This window comes from Passer domesticus, chromosome 6 (genome assembly GCF_036417665.1).
Source record: "Passer domesticus isolate bPasDom1 chromosome 6, bPasDom1.hap1, whole genome shotgun sequence".
Taxonomy (NCBI): domain Eukaryota; kingdom Metazoa; phylum Chordata; class Aves; order Passeriformes; family Passeridae; genus Passer; species Passer domesticus.
This window is the reverse complement of record NC_087479.1, coordinates 37581470-37605535: the sequence shown is the minus strand read 5'-3', so window position 1 is coordinate 37605535 and position 24066 is coordinate 37581470. Positions and strand designations below refer to the sequence as shown.

The 24066-nt window shown below is 44.0% G+C and overlaps 1 protein-coding gene and 1 long non-coding RNA gene across 3 annotated transcripts in view; one reads left to right on the top strand and one right to left on the bottom strand.

The window, feature by feature from the left end:
* The first annotated feature begins 528 nt into the window (after window positions 1-528).
* ITPKA (inositol-trisphosphate 3-kinase A) overlaps window positions 529-24066 on the top strand; it is a 39305-nt gene continuing 15767 nt past the window's right edge. Inside the window, exons 1-2 of one of the 2 annotated variants that reach the window (XM_064424661.1) lie at window positions 532-1359; window positions 1689-1739. In XM_064424661.1, coding sequence (XP_064280731.1) covers window positions 856-1359; window positions 1689-1739 — 555 coding nt within the window. In that variant the 5' untranslated portion in view covers window positions 532-855. Of the gene's footprint in view, window positions 1360-1688; window positions 1740-24066 lie in introns of both variants that reach the window. The other variant, XM_064424662.1, reaches the window with a different exon arrangement.
* Window positions 18981-24057, bottom strand: LOC135303186 (uncharacterized). The gene is made up of 3 exons (XR_010364677.1): window positions 23912-24057; window positions 21256-21340; window positions 18981-20569 (listed from the first exon to the last, which is right to left on the bottom strand). It is a non-coding gene; the product is annotated as an uncharacterized LOC135303186 (long non-coding RNA).

The following is a 24066-nucleotide window of genomic DNA, read 5'->3' as shown; positions in this document are numbered from 1 at the left end:
GCCCGCCGGGGGTGCCACAGCGGGGCCTGGGGACCCGCAGCGCGGCCGGGGCAGCGCCCTCGCCACCGCGCGGTCCCTCACGCACCGCCGCCCGGTCCCCGTGGGCTGGTGACAGCCCGGCCACATCCCCGCCCCGCTGAGCCCCCCAGGGATGCCGCGGTCCCGCCACGGCACCGCGGAGGCCCGGAGGTGGCCCCCGGTGTCAGCGCGCACCGAGGGGAGGGTCGCGCACGGACCCCAGACCGCCACGGCCCCGCGCAGCCCTGAGGGGGCCGAAATCCTGAGGGAGGGCCAAAGGCCGCGTCCCGCCGGGGGTGGGCTGTGGGGCCGCGCCGCCCCTCCGGCCCGCGGGCGGCCGGGGCGCGCCGCGCTGCGCAGCCGCCGTGCCCGGGAGCCGCGACCGGCGAGGGGCGGCGGGCGGAGGTAAGGCGGGCGTCACACCCGGACGGGCACCGGGACACCCCCAGGCCGCTCCCCGGGGGCCGCCGCAGGGAAAGCGAAAGCAAAAGGGCGGTGATGGTGATGGTGGAGGCGGCGGGAAGGGGCGGGCAGGGGTTCCCGCGGCGCGGCTCGACTCGGCTCGATGCGATTGGATTCGCTCCTCCCCTCAGCGCCGAGGCGGAGCGGGGCGGTGGCGGCGGGCGGGCGGTCGGGCGGGCTCAGCGCGCCCCCATGGCCCTGGCGCCGGGTCAGCGGGCACGGTAGCAGCCTCCGGCTGTCGCCGCGGGTGACTCAGAGCTGCCCGGGCAGGCTGGGCTGGAGATGCGCCTCTCCGCCGGGCTCCGGGCAGCCGCGGGAGACTGACCGAGCCACAAAGAAGTTTCCCCGGCGGCGGCGGCGGCGCGGCGCTCCCCCATGCGCGCCTCCGGCCGCCGGTCCTGGAGCGCTGCTCGGCAGGCGCCCGGCGCCGACCCCGCCATGGAGCCCCGCGCGGGGCTGCACAGCAGCCCGGAGCTCAGCCGGGCCAAGCGGCTGACCGTGGGGGAGCTCTGCTCCCTCTTCGAGGCTCGCTGCGCCGCCGTCGCCGCCGCCGCCGCTCGTCAGCTGCCCGACCGGCCGAAGAGGGGCTGCCGACCCCCGAACGGGGTTCTGCCGCCCGTCATCCCCCGGCTCACCGTCACCGCCGAGGAGAGCGAGGAGGCGCAGGGCAGCCCCCAGGCGCGGCCGGCGCGGCCGGAGGGCGGCGGGCTGAGGACGGGCAGCTCGCTGCACCTGCAGTCCCGCCGGCTGTCCAACTCCTCGGTCTCCTCCACCGGCTCCTCTTCCCTCCTGGAGGACTCGGAGGACGACGTGCTGAGCGACACGGAGTGTAGGAGCCAGGGCATCGTGCACTTGGAGCACGGCGAGGACACCAGCCAGGTAGGGGCGCGGGGGGCGCGGTTCGCCCGGGACGCGCTGCCCCTGGCCGGGCAGCTGGGCCACTGCCGGCTCCTCAGGGGCCAGCAGATGCTCCCGCTTGGAGTGAGGTTTCCGTGACCCAACTCCAGGAAAGCTCCGTGAAACTCCTGTCCTGGGCCGGCAGCAGTGTGCTGCTGTGCCTGTTGGAAAAGCGCTTCTGCACGTGGGCTCCTCCAAAACCCGGCCAGGTGTGCGCTGTTTCTTTCTGCTGTGGAGTTGTACTTTACGTCCCAAGAATACGGGGAGATGTGTTTTGATCATAAGTGGGTTGTTTTTTCCTTTTTTTCCAGTCTCCTGTGTCAGATGCTCAAAAAAAAAAATTACCAGGCATTTCCCAGCAGGTATTTTTTGTCTCTTTCAGTCCTGGAGTCTGTGGTTGTCAATTTTTGAGCCACTTCTTGCTGTGAGCATGACAGGAGATGGGGAGGGGCTTGGAATGGATAGAATGCATGCTTTTGTCCATTCTGGCAGCAACACATTCTTCTCAGTAAATCCCCTCTGTAATTTGGCAGCTTTCATCCATGAAGTGCATTTTCAAAGGCATATAGTTAGCTGCTTTTTCATCATCTTTGATGTATATTTCTCTGACTCCATATAGCGTGCTTCTCAGGCTTTTGTACCTGAAAAATGTAGCTTTAGTGAATTACCCCTCCCACCTTCATTGACACTGCTGCTTAAATTGTTGTTCTACTGCCAACTCATTGGTGCTGAATTGTTTTCAAGCAGAACATATGCTTTGATTAAAAAGGTATAAAGAAGAAGTAATGCAACTTGTAGGTGATACCTCCAGCTGGACTTTTCTCATGGTAATTGTGGGTTTACTACTTTAGAGGACACATAGTACAGGAACTAAAATGCTGTGCACAATATTGGTTTTGTTTGCATCAACTTGTGGCCTGATTTTGGAAGAGGAAAAAAAATGGGTTTTGTATTTTGTTATTTTGAGTATAAAGAAACCTGTAATAATAATACTTAGTTTGTACTTTTGATTCTGAGATAGAATTTGGTTTGCACGAAAAAAATCACTGTTGTTTTGCTTTCTTTTCTAAAAGACATGCTATGCAATTTTGTGAAAGTAGCAGGAGAACAGAAATTAAAGATAATAAAAGGCCATGGGATCATTTGATTCATTATCCCTGCTATGGCAGTATGTGTGCAGCAAGAATTAAGTGATGATGCTTCAGCAGTAAGAGAACTCTGAGATGGCATCGTGGCAGCTGGTTAAACTGTCTGTGAATATAGACTGAAGCAAAACTGATTGTTCAGATGAGAAGCTGTGCTACATCAAAGCTTATGCTTCTGATTCTGTGAAGTCATTGGTACTGAATGCAATATTGAGACCTAAATGATTGGGGCTGTATCCTTCCCTGTAGTCTGACATGCATGTATCATGTGGGTGCTACTACTTTCTTTTAGGAAGTCTTTATAGTCACCTTTTAATTACAAGAAAATAGAATATTAAAAGAAGAAGATCTCTAACACTGATTTATAGATAAAGTAAAAATATCCATATTATAAATGTTTAAAACTCTGAGAGACCATCCTGTTCACTTAGGTGTGTGGGAAAATGAGAACTTTGATAATATTATAATAATTCAGTTTTTGAAAAAGTTTTTGCAGTTTTCCAAAGTTTAGTGCAGCTGCAGGACTGTTTTATTCCTCCTTGGTAAAGTAAGTATTCCCTCAACTCAAGTGAAATACTTGATGTTTTAAAAGACTGAGTTATGTTTCCATACCTGTAGTGTAGAGGAAGATGGGGCAAACTGTGCCCAGGAGCTTGCACTGTGGCTGATCTTCTTTATCTCATTGTCCCTTCTGTGGCAAGTTGTCAAACCCGAGCAGGGATTGGTACCTAGGACTCCAGACCAGCAGAACTTCATGGCACTACCTAATAAATTAAATGGGCTCACCTTCTCAGTGACTTCTCACAGGGTTCATCCCTCCCTTCCTTGCTGCATTACCCACCAGAGCTCGAGTCCCAGGAATCTGCTGTTTCTCCTGTGGTCAGGTGCACTGCCCTTCATCTCAGGTGGCTGCACTGTTTGCTCACTAGTACCTGGAGGCATCCAGGACCGTTCTTGTGGTTGATGTCTTTTGGTACTGGACAATGCTATCCAGTCATTTCCTCAGCAAACAGTGACCTCATACGGTGCCAAAGTTGGAGTCTATGCTTTGAACCTCTGGGGGTTCAGCTTTACAGGATGCATCCTTTCAACTTGTGAATCTTGAGGCAGGATGAATGTTTATTTTAGAGTAGAAGGCTTTGGGTTCAAGGCATGCACATGCAAGTGAAAGTAACTACAGATTCTAGGATAACTTATGGAATGGTTTTATATTTTGAAGATTTTATTTAGAGGCGATTTGGAAGATTTTGTTTATATTTATTGTTTCCAGTGTATTTTAATAGGTGAAGGCTTGTTCTAAGAGTAGAACACAAAGCATAGAGACTTTTCTGAAGGAAGCTGGAATCAGAGGTGGGCCAAAGTTTCTGTTTCCTAATTCATGGGAAATTGTGACATTTTAAAATAATTTCTCTTGTATTGGGGAATTCCCTGAGACTTTTGTCTGAAAATGTTAGAAGTCAATTTGGAGCCTGGCGCCTTATGATTAAACTGAGACCAATGCTCAGAGAACTGCTGGGTTGTCAAGCCTACCAGGCTCCCCAGTGCCTACCAGGGACCTTGGAAACTTGCCCAGGTCTTCAACTGTGGGAGTAGAAGTTCTGATAATGTTCCTGTTATCAGAGCTTCAAGGCTTCCATCTGGAGACCCAGGAACTTCAGACCTAAGCTGAAGAAGGCCCTCCCAGGCCTCTCTACTGTTGGTCTGGAGATCAAGACCCAGCTGAGTCTGAAATATTGGGGGCTGTCAAGCTACGTGTGCAGGACTGTGTGTGAGATGGGAAGCTGGGGAGCCTCTGTGTCCAGGGCTTGCTGCCCTGGAGGTATCAGGCCTTAAATCCCAGGATGGTATGCCTGGGAGTGCTGTCTCTGACTGTATTCCTTGGAGAAAAGCTCTCCTTGGTAGTTCCCATGGCAAACAACTTTCCAAGAGGATGAGTGATTCAGTTAAGTATTTCACAGAGCATTTGGGGTTGGATGGATTGGCACATGATGATGATGTTAAATTTTTGTTTCTTCTTGAGCACAGTACGTGGGCATGTCCCTGGAGTGTTGGGGGCAGTGAATGCCTTGGGGCCGATGGTGACAGTGCAGTCCCCGCCCTGCTCCACTGGGACTCTTTGCATCTGGGCAGGCCCACCTCTGAGAGCAGCTGAGTGGGTGGTGTTCCAGTTTCTCTGCATAAGTTATTCATGCCATTTTGCAGTAATTAGCAGAGGCTTTGAAATTGGGCTGTCCTGGCTTTCCTGAAAGAAGACCCTTCCAACAGTGAAGGGATGGAAGTATGAGGGAAGCCTGTTCTGCTGTCCTGTTTGTTCAACTTGGAGTTTGTGAAAACCAGTGGTGCAAAGCTGTGATAATGGAAACTGCATAATGACATATTTGGAGCTTTGTAACTCTTAGCAGTAACTTAAAAGAAGAAATATTGGTTATTTTTTAAATAGCCAATTGACAGAATAGATTTTATCCTATGGCAAAAACTAACATTCCTGCATTTAAGTGGGAAGCATACTTTTGTAGCCTTGCTTCGTGCCCTTGAGAGGTGTATATACATAGCTGAATCTTGCAGTGAAAACACCAGTGGTGCCTTTATAGTAATGGAGAGGATACAAGAATTATGTATTTTTGTCTTCATTCTGTGAATGAGCAGTTTTAAGAAGTATGAAGTCTGGTTAGCACATTCTTTGTTGGGACAGAGACTTTAAAGAGTGGTTTTCACAGAGAACAAACACCATGATAATGTACAGCAGCCTCTAGTCCTCTTTATAGGAGAATGTTATTTACTAGACAGAAACATGCCAAATAAGTCTACTCATTTTCATAGCTGTGACCTGTCATTCCAAATTCCTAGAACCGTAACCATGAGAACAGCTGACAGTTTGCTAGAGAAAAAGCAGTTCATTTCTTGCCTGCAGTGATACCAGTCCAGAAACTTTGGGGGTATTTATTAGTGAAGTGCATTTGGTTTGGTTTCCTGATCTTCTTAATTGTATTTTTCATAACATCAAGTACCTTAAAATGGACAAGTATAGAAAGGCACACACACTAACTAACTAAATTAATAAATACAGGATGAAAGTTTTAACTACTTTGGCTCAGGGGTGGGTTACATAAGCTAATGCAGTAGAATATAATTGTTATTTTTAAATGAAGAATAGGAATGACGGGATGACATAAGTAAGACTGTTAATGGGATTTTAGCCTACTCTCCAAAGGAAAGAAAGCTTGTGTAATCACTCTATCAATTCAATTTCAACTGCTTTAGTAGGTTTCAGCCAAATTTGGCAGTGGCATAGACATCTCAAAGTTTCTTCAAGAGCTCTTTAAAGTTTCACAAAGGTCAGACTGGGTGGAAGAGAGGAAACCAAAATAAGTGTGTACTTTTTCTTCTCTGGAGAGAAGGTGCTAGAGGAGATAAACAGCTGTTTCACTTGTTGACTGCACATGCCATGTGCATACTGGCCAGTCCCTAGGTGCTTCCATGCTGGGTCCAGCTGCAGCAGGTAGTGTCTCCTGTCCTGAGGGTGGTTAGGAGAAGGTGTGGGAGGGATCCTACAGTGCTGTGGGCTGGCGAGGTTAGGGAATGTGGAAGGTGCTAGTTAAGGCACAGGGTGAAAGGGAGGAGTTATGAGGAGGTGTGGAAATGTTAGGGAGGTTGGAGGGCTTTTGGAACAAGTTTATAGAGGACAGTGACAAGCTGTAGATACTTGGATAAGGGTGCAGGACAGTAGATACCAGTCAAATAGAAACTAAGCTTCTCTAGTGTTCTGCTCACAGCTGCTTTTGATGGAATACATTTCATGCTGCTAAAACCATGCATATTTATAATGACAGTAGCAAATACTGAAATCTTCCTGTTGTATACTGAAGAAATTTGAGGCGAACAGCAGTAATGTTCCATGTTTGCACAGTACTTGGAACAAAACTCTGAACTGAGAGCCATTTCTCAGTTTGAGGATGAATTCTTTACCACTGTACATTGCAGTGGTGGAATATATCAAACCATCAGCAGTATCAGGTCTAATGGTGACTTTTTATTAGTAGTGTGGATTCTTGTCTGTAAGGAAATGACTTAGCTGTTCCCAAATCAGGTGAGAGAGAGGCAATTAAATGCCTTATGAGATAAGAGTTTCTAATTCTGGTCATATCTGAAATGGTGATTTAGACATTACAAGATTCTTCCCTTCTGAATCAATTTCCCTCTGATAGTTTTCATTTTTCATATGTTAAAAGACATGTTGTTTGGGCATACAGTGTAAAGTTGAAAGAACTCTGTGCTTTTCCTTATGGACCTGCTGTGTTGGGTGTGTTGCAGAAGTTTCTCTGTATGTCCACTTCTATAGTTCAAACTTCCTTATAATGCTTGTTTCAACTTGAAAGGTGAGAAAAAAGTAACAGCAGCTTCTCATCACTGGGTGATGCACATTTAAAGAGGCCATATCTAAGTGTATTTTTCTCAAACTATCATTGACACAGCAGATTTATTTGTGAAAATCCATGCCAGTCTTAAAAGGAATAAGGGTAATGGTTGGAGCAGTAGTTTGGAAATTTTGTACGTCTGTATATTTTTGGGTTCTGACCCTGTTAGGCTGGTTTGATTAGAGTGAATATTTTTCAACTGGTTTATTTAATTACCACGTGTAATTAGTGTGGTAGTTAACATAATCAAAAATTACCTCAACTCACATCTAAAATTTATTATAAGTTGAATGTGTTAAAGTGAATTGGTTTGATTAAATGCTCACAATGTGATGCAATTTAATGTTGGAAGCTGAGAATGCACATTGTATTTATGTGGTAAATAGCTGTTTTGTTTAGCAGTGGCTGAGAAAAAACTAAGGATCATCATATGGCATTTTGTAGTGATTATCTGTAAAATGTGGTGGTAGAAAAAGTAGTTAACCTTAGACATCCTGGAAGGAAAAGGTGATCTTATGTACAGCAGCAGTCAAGTCTATCTCTCTTCTTCCTTCACAGTCAGGGTAGTTCTTGCAGAGAAAGGGGGCTGAGGCAGAGAAAATTGGCTTGTCAGTCCATGTTAATTTGGATCTTGCATAGCGTAGGTTTAAATGGAATTTTAAGTGCTCTTCTCTACCAAGAGAGCTTCATCTCAAAAGCTCACAAATTAGCAAATAGCCTGACACTGGATGAACAGTGTGGTGGTGGTGGTGTTTCCAATGGTGGTGTATTGGTGTATTGTTTCCAATGCTTAACTAATTCATTCCTGTCAGTAATGGAGAATGTTTTCTGGGATAACACATAACCAGCAGCATTTGAATGGATTTTTGTACTGATGAATGATGAACTCCTCACAAGGGATGAAATCTTTTACATTCCAAAACATGTAGGTGTGAGACAGATTCTATAGAAACCTACCCTGAACCCATCAGGCCTGGCTATTGTTGCTTGTTAGGAAATCTTCTATTCCTTGGCAAGCTTGGAAGAAGTCAGCCAAAGACAAATCAACAGCTCATTTGAGGCAGTGATCATAGGCTTGACATGATCCAGATTTAGAGCTTGGGACAGACTCTCCAAGCCAGTTGGTGACTATAGCAAGTGGAACACAGACACTGCTTTGTGGGGGCTTGGCATTAACCCAGAATCCAGGAGCACTCCGTATTTACAGGCTGAAATATCCAAGTAAGGTGACGCAGTGATGCAAACACTTTAAACTGTTTACTTCAGCCCACTATTACCAGGTTATTTTACTCACATTCCACTTCAGTCTGCCATTCTTATTCAGCCTTCTGACCTCATCTGTACGTGAGCTGCATTCTAACAGAGGTGTGGTTACAGGTGATAAAGAATATGTATAGAAACATGTTTAGTCTGGGTGTCATTGGTACTGAAATGTGTCTGATTCATCCAGAGGATTAACAGGAAGCTGGGATGTTGCAGAATGGTGTGAGTTAGTGGGAATGGCACAGTTCACTTGGGATGTATCAGCAGAGACTGCTTCATACAACTTCATGTGTACTTCGTATAACTTTAATGTGATAAGAATAATGTCTCCTGGTAAATTGCATTGAACACTGCTTAGAGAGAGATCTTTGTTTTCAGTGATGGTAGAAAATTATCATTCATTATCAATATAACTGATTTTGTCTCCTGATCCAGTCTTAGTTACAGCTGCATTCACTACTCTGAGCTGCTACAGAGAACACAGCTTTCTTTGTGTCTCAGCTCTTTTCAAGCAGCTCCATATAGCTGAGAACACTGCAGTGGTTCTTTCTAGTGATGTTCACTCAAGACTGCACTATTTTCTGTGCTCTACTTTGTTTGCTTCCTGTGGTGGAGTGCTGAATCAAATGCAGGCTTCTGCTTCTCACCTTTGAGGTGCTGGTGCTAGTCAAAGTCTGTGTTGTGGGCACACAAGAGATCGACGGAGCTCAGCTGTGAGGGATGTGTTCTGCCATCCCACTCCAGGCGCAGGAGGTGAGCTTGAGGAGGCTCAGCTGTGCACCAGGCAGCTGTGAATTGGGTTTTCCCATACAAGAAGGCATCTCTCACCAGCCAGCCAGCGTTGGCTCACTCTGCAGCACATACTTTGGAAATGGAGGGAGCGTTGTTGCCATGTGTCAAGACCTTCCACTACTGGAACCTCTTCAAGTGCTCTGAAATCACCACCTCTGCTGAAAATTTTCAAAGATTTTGAAGCATCTGGCACAGATCTGAGCATGTGGCACTGGTAGTGGTACTGTCATGCACTTTCAAATGGCCAGTGTTATGGGTGCACATATTGCAAAGGGCGGCTGCAGGGTTCTAATGCAGGATACTTAAGAGCAAAACTTTGGAGATGAGGGAGGTAAGAGGGTTGTAATAGCTTCAGGTTGTGTACCATCAGACAGAAGGGGAGTGACTGACAGGGATTGGAAGGCTACTGGAGGTGCGAGGGGAAGAGCAAAACTTAATAGGCGAGCAGATTATTGCTTTAAAATTCAAGGAAAATACATTCTCAAAAAAAGCAGGAGAACATGTGACAACTATATTAAGAAATCATCAGTCAAACATTGAAAGTATATGTAATGAAAGAACTCACGTGCCTGCAGTGTGGGTATGTTAATGTTCTACTGTCTTTCATTATATGTAGGCATAGCACTTGATGCAAAGAATTCATGACTTTCAACAGTTCTATATTTTCAGTCAACTCAAAGTCAACTCACAGTTCCACAGTGACTGATGTCATGTATTGCAGAACCTCTGTTTATTCACAGATAGCTCTGCAGCAGATCACAGAAGGGAAAGGCTGACTTCCCAATTTAATGCTGCTGAATGCTGATGTGGAGAGCTGTTGCCTTTCACAGTTTCACAGTCCCTCTTTGCTCGGGAAGAGACTAGGCAAGTTATTTATGGAGACTTTCACCATGGCCAATAACTGAATTTTTTTTAGTTCTCCTTTTGACTAACTTGAGAGTGAGCTTTACTAGCAGAAACACTGAACATTTGTACATGCAGCCAAAGTTAACAGGAGCTGTTCTACAGCAGTATTCTACAGTATTGTGTAACTGGGTATTAGGAAAAGCAAAAGTTGACATCTCAGTTTAAGCTTTCAAAATTAGTTGTACTTTTCACACTAACCTATCTTTCCTTCAGTATTTTTCCCTATAAGATATGAATAAAACCCTTCATTTAACAGGTTGTGAGAACAAATTCACTAACATTTGGAAAACAGTGTACTGCTGCTGTAATGGGTGTCTTTAAGTTTGTACCGAAAACTCCAATTCTGAAAATTTCTAACTTCTGAGTACTCAGTTTTGCATTTAAGGCGTTATTAAAGTTCCAGCTCAAATGCAGTTCTGGATCTGAATGTGTTCCAGCAGTGGAAGGTGCTGACATCTGGCAGTGATGTTTCATCCTCCCTCCATTCCCAAAGTGCGCGCTGCAGAACGAGGCGGCGCCGCCGGGCCCGGGTGAGGTGCCCGTGCTGGAGAGGGCACTGACAGGAGGGCTGCACTTGGAGAGGCTCTTCAGGCACTGTGATAGGTGCCCTCTGGTGTGGGGAAAACCTTGTTCACAGCTGCCTGGTGCACAGCTGAGCCTCCTCAAGCTCCCCTCCTGTGTATGGCTGAACACGTCCCTCACAGCTGAGCCACATTGATCCCTTGTTTGTGCTGTGCCCAGCAGTCTCCACAGAAGGTAATTAAATACTAATGAGACTCTACTGCCAATTAATTTGAGGTTCTTACAATTTGCCAGGCTTTGTCAGGTTGACTTCTGTTCCTCACATTGCTTGCTTCTGAAAGCACTCCTCTTCCTAGATTTCAGGTTCCTTCCTCAAAATTCAAGGTTAAAACGCTTTTCAGAGGATTCACTAGAAATTTTGTAGTGGGGTTGATATGAATCTTTTTCTAGCCTTGGAAGCAGCTCAAGTTTTTGTTAGAGTTGTTCAATCTGAAGCAAACCAAAGATTTTTAGCTCTTTTTTGAGGTGGTTAACTTAGAGCAAATCACCAGAGACTGAAACACATGTAAAGAATTCTTGCGCATTGGTGCTTTGCTGGTTGTGCAGGAAATCTGGGTTTTGGGACTCTGGTCCTCTGAAATAGGCAGAGCTAGAGAAGTCTGTATGGCCTTCGTACTCTTCTCCATCATTGTATGCTCATGTGATGCAGCAGAAAGGATAAAAATCTGTGTGAACAGTGTTTTTGCATGCAGATCAGCTGTTATCTTGTGCAGGGTTTGAGTGGGTTGTTGGCTAAGTGCACTTGACCTGAATATTCTAGTAATGATAAGCTCTGCTTGGTGTGGGCTCCCTCCTTTGCCACCCATGTATGGTCTGTAGGGATGGCGTCACCGACCCCACAAAGGGTCAGCTTTGTTCAGAGAAAAATATAATCTGAAGAAACTAACAAACCTTCCTACGCTTCAGCTCTCACTTTTCATAGTGCAAAATGCTGAGTATCAGAACTTTGAGCTGATAATTTGATACATTTTGTATTGTCTTGCTCTGTGGCATTTAAATAAGGAACTTTTTTGCCTTCTTTGTACCAACCCAGAAGGAGTAAGCAATTAAATCCTGAGGTACTCATTTCAGGACAGATCCTGACATTCTGTTGAAAAACCTATACAAGGATTTTTAAGTGAAGACACCTGACTTTCAGGTGCTTGTGTTTGGGTACTAATCAGGCACCTACAAGAGTTTCATGAGTTGTTTTCCCAAAATTTATAGTAAGATCACGAAAAATTACTTGCTTTCAGGAAAGACACCAAGAAAGGGAGCAAGTCATGAGCTCTGTAACAGTCCAGTGATAGTTAATCACTATGCCAACAGTCTCCAAGTCTTTTTCCAGTAATAGGACTGGCTGATGTCCTGATTATGATTTCTCATTCCAATATTAAAACTGGAGTGACAGATAATTAATCATCTGTCTCCTGTCCCTGTTTATCCATTGGGATTTTCCATATCATCTCTAGAAATACGTCCTCTTCCATTACTATAGTTCTGTGTCTTGATCCTAGTCTGCCTTTTCAGTCCTCTGATTTTACAGGAAACGATCCTGTCGGGGACTATAAGATGAATATAGCCAAATCACCAATATTCTTTTTACTCTGCATTCTTTAAGAAAAAGCCTAGATGGGCAGCAAAATCAGTCTTGTCTTGTGAAGTAATCTCTCTGCGTGGCCTGTTCTCCTGTGTCCAGTGTAGGTCATCATCCATCTGCAGATGACATTTCAAATGTCTGTCTTCTCTTTGTTGAGCCCTGGTAAATTGATATTGGTCCCTCTTGGGTTTTGCTACCTATGCCCATTGTGGCACAGAAGGGCAGCTTGCTCCATGTATCAGGAGGCTGGTGTAGGTGGTTGTGCAAGATACGGGAGTGTGGCTTGCAGTTCTGTTGCTAGGAGCCAACAGTATGAAGTTCTTTGAAGTTTTATGGGGGTTTTTAAATCTCTTTTACCATGAGATAATAATTTTGGTAGATAAATTGTCCTTATAAATTACACCCTGTTTATTTTACTTTATTTTTAGGTGAGTTTGCATCTTAATAATTGGCAGTTGATGTTTATGCTTCTACAAAGGTGGGATCTCCAGTATCCTGATGGTGAACACAAGTTTACCTTCCGGGCAGAGGAAGCATGCTCCATAAAACACATTTGCTATTGTTCAAACACCCACAACTCTTCAGGAAGACAGATGCCTTGTTTCAGTTTCAGTCTTTAGTTGAGTCACTCGTGCTTATGTAAGGTTTGAATTTGATTCTCTTTCTTAAGGCTACATTATGGAAATTAAAATCTTAAATAACCCCTTGTCTCTGGGGCTAGCTGCTACTGATACAGAGGAGGAATTCAACTCACTTCTCTTACATTGTTCTGTTAACAGAAATTACCTTTTGATCCTGTAGTTTTTCTCAAGGGGAGAAGTCATCTTTTCTCTGTATTCCTTACATAGTTCTTAGGGCTGACTTGGGGAAGGAAGAGTTTCTCTAATCTTAGGTTTGTGTCAAAAACAAAACTTGTAAGCCTCTTTCTCCAATGGGATAAGGGGAAGAGTCCTCATTTCCACAGAATTACAGGTTTCTTAATCATTGCCATATTCCATTAATAGGAGCATGGATTTTTGTTTGGTTGGGGTTGCTATTTTTTTGTTTGTTTATTTCAAAATCCTTTCAACAGGGTGGTTTGGAATAATCTCAGGGTTGTACTGTGTTGAAGCTTGGAGTTATTAACGTGGTTGAAGGATGTGGCTTTCCCCTAGGTAAACACCACACCCCGCTCAGCAGCAGTGCCTGTTGCATGTTGACACTTGCATTCCATTGCCAGGGGTGGGCCCTGTTTGAACAGTGCAGTGCACTGCAGGTGAGGCAGTAACTCCTTGTGCTTCCTTAGAGGATAATGGAAGAGGCAGTTCAGAGGAGACAAGGCCGGAGAGGTGGAGTACTGGACTTTGTCTTGTGATAGATGGAAGAGCAAACTGCTACTAGTATATGTGTGGCCTGTTTTTTACATGACATATTTTTAGACTCTCATAATCCTTTTCACTTAACACTGAATTACTGCTTATTTGAGTACTTGACTGTCTTATTTGAGTGCCTCTAATTTAGTTTACGAGCACTAATTACTTAAATTATTCAACAGCGTTCTGAGGTAGAGTTGTTATAACCTGCAGTTGTGGGAACTGGAGCAGAGAAAGGGCACATATCTGGACCTAGATTCCATATTGAAGCAGTGAAATTTGCTCAGATCTTTTGCAAGTGTCAGACAGTTTGGGATGTTAGATGCTGAATTATCTTGGTAGAAAAGAAAAGTTATATAAAAACGTTTTAAAAATCAATATTGGTCAGTAACCGCTCTATATGTATGTAGATATATACATGCAGCAACCTTAATTCTGTCCTTGTGCTTCCTATCCTTTACTATAGAAAAATTAATTACAGTACAATGGTCTTCCACTGTTACATTTCTCAAAGCTGTGTGGGATGCAGTTTCTGGGCTGTTACATGAGGATGTGCTGAAAGCAGGGTCAGCTTTCAGCATACGTCCACTAACCCAAACTGCTGGGGGTAGGAAAAGGGATCTTTGACCAACTAGTAGAAAACAGTTTTGCAGTTCCTGTTGGATGGTAGTGGTTTCTGGCAAATAGGAAAGTGTAAGAAAGGATAAGCATTAAAATTTTCTCTCTTTGCTCAGACTGGAGATTCTGCTGTGGCCTCTGAGGCTGTTGAGGTGGTGTGCCTAGCCCTGAGGTGCTGGGCAGGCAGGATGGAGCTGTGTCTGCAGGTAACAGACTGCACCACCATTGCAATGAGATGAAGCACGTGCTCAGCTTCCTTCCCAGGTTCACTCGGGGGAGATTAGTTTATTGAAGTTATTTCCTGGCTTCTTGCCAGAACACACTCTCCCTTGATGTTACACAGAAACCACACCTGGTTTAAACTGATTGGTACTTGTAGAACATTTGGATTTGAGGTCATGCACAGTTCACAAATGGCAAGTTTATGTCTTAACATGTTGTGATTATGTTTTAGGCTAAACCTATTTATTGGTCTATGCACAGAGAAATGTGGATCTGTTTGTGTTTTAAGTATTCCCAAATATTCATCCTGTTTGGAACTGATAATTCTCTGTTCTACCTGATAGGATGTTGGGCTTATTTTATCATTTAAAGAGTGTTGTCTTTCTAGATGTCCCCTTCTCATGACTGGAGATGTCAGTCAGTGACCCATGAGATGTGGAAGACAGGCAGAGAAGTACCAAATTGCTAGACTGTTCCTGAATATTTAAACTGCAGTTGTTTTGGAGGTTAAGAAAGATTTCTTTCCTTCTGCCACACCATCTGCTAAAGTGATGTTTGATTTACCACATATCTGTTCTGGGTGATGGACAGCCTGAATAAATCTTGAGTGTTTGGGCTCTGAGTCAACTTTCCTATAGTGAGGAACTTTCCATTTACTTCTTGGATAGTAACATTTCAGTTTCCAGCAAGACTGATGTTCTGACAGAGTTCTGGTAGTGGCAGAATGTCATTGTTTCACCTTTCCTGTGCTCAGTAGGGACAGGTAGCAGAGCTCCATCCTGTTAGAGACCCAGTGTCTTTCAGAGCAGACCACAAGCTGTGAAAGTAGGGATAATAGCCATATTTAATGCCTGCTATGGAAGGCAGACAGTTTAGTATCACTTAGAACAGAAAACATTTATTCTTGTTGAATTAAAATCTGTTTTTCAATCAACAGTATCAGCTTTTACAACATATCTGTGAGATAAATGAAGGAAACCTTTGTGACAATGCACCTTTGAAGCCATCTAACTTTATTATTTTGTCTTTTGTCCTGGGAATAATGTAGGGGTTGCAGATATTTCAACTGGTAATAACCAGAAACAAAATGCTGATATAGATCCCTGCAGAATAGTCAGCAGATTGTGGCTCTTGGTGCTCTTTGCAGGAGGGCAAGCAAGGCTTTTGCTTCTTTGTAGTTCATTTTCCTCTGATTTAGAGGGAAACTGATCCTGGACTGTACAAGTAGAATCCAGCTATGGATGGGACATGGGACTTTGTTCTCCTAGTAATTGAGTCTGGTAGTGACCATCCATTTCTCTTCCGTTCACTTCTTCCTTTAGTCCAGACATAATGAACACCCAGCAGGCTTACCACGCATCCTAAAGAGTAGCAAAACCAAATTGTGTGTGCATCTCACTGCCTGGTGAGGCACCACAGGGGAGAAAACACAGGAACCTGAGGCTTCTGACTTGCAGTGTTGTTTCTGCTTATTGCATTAAGTGTTTCTCATGACTCCGAAGATTTAGCCCAGCCCATCCTGAGTGCAGCACAAACAGGAAATGGAAACCCCGCAGTCAGAGGATCCACCTGCCAAATGTTGGTTGAGCAGCTGTGGCCCTCACCCATGGCTGAGTGCAAAGCCAGATGCATCAAGGGCTAAGAACAGGCTAAGCACTGTTTCTTCTCTAAGGCTGGAGGGTGAAAGGGAGAGAGGGAGGGAGAGTTGAAGGTGTGTTCACAGTTTGCCTGGCAGTCTGATGAGAGGTGCTGATCAGGAGGCTGCTTGTGTAGCATGCAAACTACTGCTCTTTAGGAGTGCATGTTCTCCCTTGCTGTTGATTATCAGTCTTACAGCTCCAGCTGGCACTCCTACATGATGGGAAGATCAACTGTGTGACAAAGCAGGGAGTGTTAAGTTCCCTTGGGAACTTAGATGCAGGGACAGTCAGGGCTGCCAAGACATCCAGTAGGTGGGGACGGCTCAGGGATATCCTTGACCAGGGGTGTGGTTGCGCTGTATTCCTTGAGCAACAGCTGACAGCATTTGAAGTAACACAGCTTTCCTGGCAGAAGGATTTGCTGTGATTTGGTCAAATTATCAGTTGGCATTGATTGGCATAGATCTCGGTGTGAAGAGTGATGCTGTTGGCTGTCAGGGCACAGACTGTCTAAAGCTGGTGCTCGCAGCTCCGCACTCTGGAGCGGGCTGTCACTTATATCACAGCACAGCATTCTGGCCCCAAATGGCTTTGGGTCTAGCCATGAACACTGACTCCTCTCTGGATCAGTGTTTGGTGCTTGAGGAACCCGTTTCCTGCCCAGGACTAGAAGGTGAAATGTGGTAATAAAGTGGCTGAGCTGCTTTGGGAGCTGAATTAAGGGTTGCACTCAGAAGCTCAGTGATAAAGGTTTGTGTGAGGGTTCACTCACATACGTTTGGGGAGCATTCTCCTACTTGCTCTTTCACCTCCCACCCATTGAGATCTTTGTCTCAATTTGTGATTCATGTCTGATTCAGCCAAGTGGGTAGTAGACTTGGCAGCAAGAATCTCCTGAGCTTGAAGATTCCAGGAACCTTTAATAGGGACCAAGAGCACAGAAACTGGCTGCTGAAAGTATAAAGTGCCTTATATGATAAATTCAGGGATTTGCTGTCATTGTTGTTTGGGGCATTTTTGTTTTAGCTATGGGAAAATCTTGCACCTTGTTTCCCTACACAGAACCTTTGCGGGTATTTCAGTTATATTTCTCCCAACAAATATGGTAAAAATGTCATGTATGCCTCACTTGCTCCGTGTCTTGTAGGGTGTTCTAAGTTTTCTTCAAATACCAGATGATCCCAAGCCTAGGACTTATTATAGTCTGGATTATTATAAAAAAAAGTAATGGACTTTGGATCATCTGCAGTCAAAGGCTTTTACTATCTGCTTTATGCATTTTAAAAGTGTGCATGAATGTGTATGCATATATTACTAGAAGAAACATGGAGGTTAATTATGTTTTGCTTTTTTGGCATAAAAATGTCAGCTGGTTCAGGATCTGGGTCTGACCAAGATGACTGCCTGCCTGTTTCATATCTGCAAAGACAACTATACTAAGCCTCAAACTGAAAGAACTCAAAACCAGAATCCCTTGATAGGCAAATTTTGTGACTGTAACCGGAAAGATACTGTGTTGCTCAGCAACTCTCACTATCTTCTTAATTTTATTTTTCTTATATAACATCACTCAGATCCTCAGTTCTCTCCATGAGGTGAAACCATATGGTGAACTGTCCCAGAGTTATATTCCTTGAGAAAATGAAATCCCTAATAACCACTGAAGCTGGCTGCTGGGAAGCTGCACCCATGGAACAGTCTTTGGTTTGGGGGAAGCTGTGCTGATAACAGCTTGTCTTGGTAGAGTATTGTGATTTTGACAAAGCAGTAGATACTTTGCTTAAGTGTTATGTGGTTATTTTTTTAGTAGATTGTAATTATAGTACTGTTGTTATTGGCTACATTCACACAGAGAAAGGACCACATCTAATTATTCAGTAATTAAATTAGGCCAGTAATTTTCTTGGTTTTGATTTGCTAAAAATTATTTCTCATGGAAGCTTTTTATAGTAGGGGCAGGTATTGGTAGTGTGGAAACAGATGAAAAGAAAGTTTTGTTTTGGCTAGGTTTAATCCATTAAAATAATATGGTTAATGGCTTTAGACCTACGTATAAGTTCTTTACCTGTGTAGGTCCAATATGTCAGGTCAAAGCCATTTCAAATAAAGTGACAAACAGTAGTGAAGGCAGAGAACAAATATATTATTTAAATTTTCTAAATTATTTAAATAATTAAATAAAATGGCATAAATAATTAGGAAAACAAATTAGCTTTCAAACTGGTTTCAGTTTTAATAAATTATGGTAAATAAAGCAGTCAAGGGTTTTGTAAATAAAATTAACTCAGAGGCTTTAGAAAACATTTAAAGTAAGTGTATATACTATAAAAAGCAGAATTGGAGGCCAAGAAGGCCAATGGTATCCTGGAATCATTAGGAAGAGCATTGCCAGCAGGTCTAGGAAGTGATTTGACCCTTCTACTTAGCCCTTGTGAGGCTGCATCTGGGCTCTCAGTACAAGGGAGACATGAAGCTCCTGGAGCAAGTCCAGAGAAGGGCTTTGAAGAGGATTAGGAGACTGAAGCAACTCTTATGAGGAAAGGCTGAGGAAGCTGGGCCTGTTCAGCCTCAAAAAGAGAAAAATGAGAGGGGACCTCAGTGTCTATCAGTATCTGTCAGAGGAAAGAGCCAGACTCTGCTTGGTGGTGTCAAGCAACAGGACAAGAGGCAGTGAGCCGAAACTGAAGCACAGGAAGTTCCACCTGAATAGGAAATAGAACTTCTGCAGGTGGCCAAGCACTGGAACAGGTTGCCCAGAAAGGTTGTGAAGCCTCCTTCACTGGAGATAGTCCAGAACCATCTGCATGCAATCCTGTGCCACGTACTCTAGAATGACCCTGCTTGAGCAGAGAGGTTTGACCAAATGACCCACGGTGGTCCCTTCCAAACCTGACCCGTTCTGTGAAGCAATAATACAATTGTAAAAGATGCAGAGTTTAAAAGAAACAGTTATGAACAGAAAGTCACCAGCTGCTCACACTGATACTTAAGACACCTTGTGAGTAATATCATGGACCTCCTGAGGATTTGTTGTGTCACTCAGGGTAATATAGGTGCTAGAGTGTGACCAGGAAGGAAGAGAAGAGGGACAAAAAAGCCAACCCAGCAGAAAGGTGAGCCACTGGAGAATGACTAATACTGTGCCTGGATAAGTCATAACTGATACCCAGTTTAGTAATTCTCGGTGTTATTTTCAGGGTGCTCATAGAAGGCAGTTCCAGCCATTGACTGGTCTGATGAGTTCCCAGACACTTCTTACTTTTCCAGACACTGTTGCTGTGGTTACTGTGCCCCAAAAGAGGCCAATGCTCATCACCTTCGTGTGGGCCCGCTGCTCACTGTGTTGGCCAAGATCTCTGGGCAGGGATTGCTCAGTGCTCCTGCATTTTGAGCACATGGCTCTTACAGGATTGTTCTGAAATGCACATAGTAACTTTTTGATAATTATAGTTTTCTGTACTCCTTACAAGTCCCTGTGGAGGAACTTTGTTCCTTTTAGGAGTTGGTGAGACACTGAGTAGGCAGTGGCAACCAGCATTACGGATTAGATTTCAGCCCCCATGTCCCAGAGTGGCAGAATTTAGCCTAAATGATGTAAAGACTTTAAGAGAACAGTAGATAATGATGACTGACAATTAAGTACTCTTTCTTAAAGCCTTCTAAGAAAAAAAAAAGGGATTACTAAAAAAAATTCTCATTATCCTTTTGTTTCTTGCTGTCATGATAGCTTTCTTATGTAGGCTTTGTACTAATGCACAAATACAAAAAGAAAAAGAAGACAACAGAATCTTGGGTAAAGAAATGGCTGAAATGTACCCAGTAAAATGATTAAAGGGTCATTGTTTACAATAGCCTAGCAGAATTTCCATGATGATTTACCAGCTCAGGCAAGAAACTACACCTCCACTCTGCTGCTGATGGAATCATGGATATTTTTAAAAACCCTGTTGATTTATATTGAATTTTAGTGTTCTTTTGTTCTTCAACTCATTATAGTTTCAAGTAATATGCTAGAATTATGAAAGCTGAATTACTTCATTTTTCTGAAGAAAAAGGTTTTTCTTATTCCCCCAACGCTTCCTAATTTAGATGTGACTGATGTTTTTAATTATTGTAATTGCTGAAAAGTCCTAAGTGAAACAAATTCTTTTGTATGTTACCTGTTTGTCATTTCTTGCCTGAGGGTGGTTACATATGTTTCAGATATTCACAGAACTGAGATACTGTTTTATTTTTACCCTTAAATAAGTGAGAGATTCTATTTATTTTTTCCATAGAACAGTAGAGGAACGTTCAGGTCCCTATCCACTGTTGCCTTTAGGAATTAGAGTGGCTCTCCTGTTCCTGAGGGATTCAGCATATGCTCAGAGAGATGCTAGGTGTTCTGTACTGCCTATAAAACAACAATAGCAACTAAAAAAGCTCCATCCAGTTCAGGGAGTTTGCACTAATCTCTTCAGTGAGCTTGCTTATTAGGATGTTGCAGCTCTTGTCCAGCAGTGATGGGAGGGTTTCAGGAAAGCCTGGTAGTTTTTATTCTTGGCAACAGTGGGGTCTGAGGCCAAACTCCTTCAAATGGATGAAATACCTCCCAGAGAGTTCAGTGGATTTTCATCAGGCAAGTCCTCTGGTGTATTTGTGCAGGCTCATCATGGCTGTGTCTCTGCACACTGGTTGTCTGTGGAATTGCATGCTTACCATGAGAAAAGGCCTGGAGAAAGGTGTGCTCACACAAACTAGTGATGTTTGGTTACTGTTGCTCTTTGCTCTCCCGTAATGGATGGACACTTTGGCAGCAGCCACCTTTATCCAGGATAGAATAGGTGGGGAATACCTCACCTGTGCATCTTGTCTGCATATGCACTGAGCAGGTTTCCATCTGCTGCATGGATGTGTGCCCCTCTTCAGAGCTGTGCTCCACATTTAGGAAAGTGAGTCAAGAGAGTAATCCAGGTAGCAGACCAGATACCAAGCCACAGTTCTTTTGCATGCACTGTGGCTGCATTGTGTGAATTGCTTTTCCCGTTCTCTTCCCTGAAAGTTTGTCTGTTTTCTGCCAGGGGCACACTTGCCGTGGCACAGACTGTCACATGGTCTGCCCCATTGGCAGAACACTTGCTTTTCCCACTTTAGTGCCCCACTCCTTTTATTGCTCAGGGGGGTTTATATCATGTGTCATTAAAGTTCACATCGAGTAACTTACTGAGTCTAAGAATGTTAATATTTTTCAGGTTTGCTTCTTGACTCTTTTGGAATACCTTTCTTCTTACTGTTGGAAAACTCTTGAGCATATTGAGGCATATAAAATAGCATCAGTGATGCCAGTTCAAACAATCCTGAATGCAGATACAATATAGAGATTACCTGAGTTTCGCCTGGGAATCTAGAAGAAGTGAAATGTTGGAGAAACCCAGGCAGAGCAAAAAATCAGGGAAGACTGATCAGGAATCTAGAAGAAACAGGAGCAGAGGGAGATAAGGCTGCAGATACAGATGGGCAGTGGTAGAAGCCCTCTTTGCCACTGCAGCATAAAGCAGTGATTTGAAAAGCACATAATGCCATTGCTAACAAAGAAGAAGAGATCTTGCTTTAGAAATAGAAGTGAGAATGATTCCTCCTACAGCAAGCACACAAAGTTTTCATCTTCCCACTCACACCACTGCTCTACCAGCATGCAGCCTTGCTTGCATCCTGGCAATTTGTACCCTGGGTTGAGTGAGCTGGGAGACTAGAAATTGAGGTAGAGGAAAGTGAAACTGCTGAAACCCTGCTGATGGCAACACTCCCCACAGGATGGGTCTGAAGGCAGTCCTTTCCCTCCCAGCTTGAGCCTTCTGCTTTCCTTATCTTGAGGGGGAGGCGAGGTTTGTGAAGAGATTATTTATAATTAAAAAAGATAAATAAAAATTGTCAGTGCCTATTTATTGGATGAGTAGCTTAAACATCCTTATCCAAGGCAGCCATAATCTACGCAGCCAAAGTCCACTTGAGCTAGGGCTGAATTTGGCCCATTGTCTCTCCTTCATGCCCACAGTACAAATAAAAGCTTCAGCTTCTTAGCATTTGGTGGGAGGGAGGAGGCAGGAGAGCCACTGGAGTGTGATGTTGCATTGACAGTTGATGTGCATTCGTTGAGAATCTGTGCTTCTCGTTACTGGTGCGTGTAGCAGTATGACAAGCCACTGGGAGACAGGATGCAGTTTGTCAGGAGAGGAACATTATAATGTGTGGGGGGTCTTTATGACAGAGTTGTGGAGCGATGTTAACTTCTGATTAAGGGATGGGGAAAAACGAGTGTTGCTCTGAAAACTGGTCTGGAATCTTAAAAAACGGAGTCTTTGGCAGGAGCTACATTCAAAGAGGTTATTTTACTTCATAACAATGGTTTTTTTCAACTATTGTTTAAATAACTTGAGGCTCTGTCCTTCTGAAGTAGAAACAGCACAGTAGCCTGAAGAGCTTCTACTATCAGTGAAATCTCACAAATGAACTGCACAGCAATAATTTCTTTGCTACTTGAAAAACAGTATATACATTGCACTTTCCTCCAGAAGGAGGCTATGGACATGTTTAAGTGGTGTACAAGAGTCGCTCTCATCCTCACAGAACAGCAGCTGGGTCTGCAATAGACACAAGTCACTGTTCAGCACTGCAAGGCTGCAGTTTGGAGCAGCTTAAGGCAAATTTTAAGCAATATGAAATCCAAATAATATAGCATATGAAGAAGTTAGTTATGAAATTAGAGTTTACCTAGAACTAGTAACATCTGTAGAGTTTTAGTAAGTGCAACTGAGTCTTCATAATTCTCAAACATCCAGGATTTTCTCTGGATTCTTCCTCTCACTGGCATAATATGTTTTCAAAAGTATCATTGATGCATGGGGCACATATCTGACTAAGAGTGAATTAATTGCAGCTTGAACTCCATTAAAACCCAAAGTTTAATGGGTAGAAGCAATCTCATTTCAGAGTAAGTATGCCCATGTGGCAATTGCATTGTTGTGTCAGTTTAATTCAAAGCATTACTTAAAACTTTCTTGTGAAGGCAAATCCTTAAAAAAAATTCCTTTTGTCTGTGGGTTCCTATATGTTCTTGATACATTCTGAGGTAACTACAGGTTTTTCCCTCACACGGTGACCAGTGTAGCTGGAGGGTACCTTATAACAGATGTTGTGTAAGTTAATAAGTTTGGGGAAGCGTGGCGAGGTCAGAGAGTGATCTGGAAAGCAATGTTTTGCCTGTGTATCATTGCCTGCAATTTCACATTTTCTGTTTTACACTTAGACTGTAGAAGACAATAAAAATTAGGTATCCTAAGGACCTATATCTTTAGATCAATATCCATCCTAGAGAAGACACAGTTGTTTTGAATGTGTATTTTCCGGTTGATGAGCAAGCACCTAAACTTGTTTTCAGTGACATTAATACCTCCCACTGATTTTTGTGATTTCCAGTTGGGCCATTGATAAACACTTCTCTAAGTGCAGCCTAATCCCCAGGTAGACCTGATCTCAGCAAAACCCCCTCAGCACTAAACTGTCATGCCATAAGTGTAATTTTTCCTCTCCAGCAGGGTGTTGTGTTCTAGTGATAGAAGAACTGATCCTGCTCTCCTTGTTTGTAAAGCACTTTGGGATCCCTCCAAGTGTAACATGAACGTTAGTGGGCTGTAGTTCTCTCCCATCTGGGTTTCAGTTCCAGGGCATGAGACTTTTTCACTTTCTACTTTTTTTTTTTCCCCCCCCTGCCTTTGTGACAGAGCGCTCAGCTGCTCTTTGTGAGCAGCTGTTCTGTTTCCCTGTCTGCCTGCAGTGGCACCCAGACAGCTGCAGCCAAAGGTTGCCAGAGCAATGCCCAGCTTTGTTAAAAAGTAACAGGATTGGGAAGCAGGGGAGGGAGTAGGAAAATTCATGACCTGGAGTAGCTTCTACTGCACGCCAGTGGGTGCTGAGGGACCTGGGTGAGCTCAGTGTCCGACTAGAGATGTGCTTTCTATGCAGGTGTGCCAGTAGGATTTACCTGCTGGCTCGGGGAAAGCTGCTAATCATGAGGCGATGCTGAAGTTCTCTGGGAAAGGAAGTGTTGCTGACAGTGACAAGCAGCTTATGTGCATGTCTCATGGAAACTTAAATGTGCATATGGTGCATGTGTGTGTTCGTTCAGCATCTGCTGTC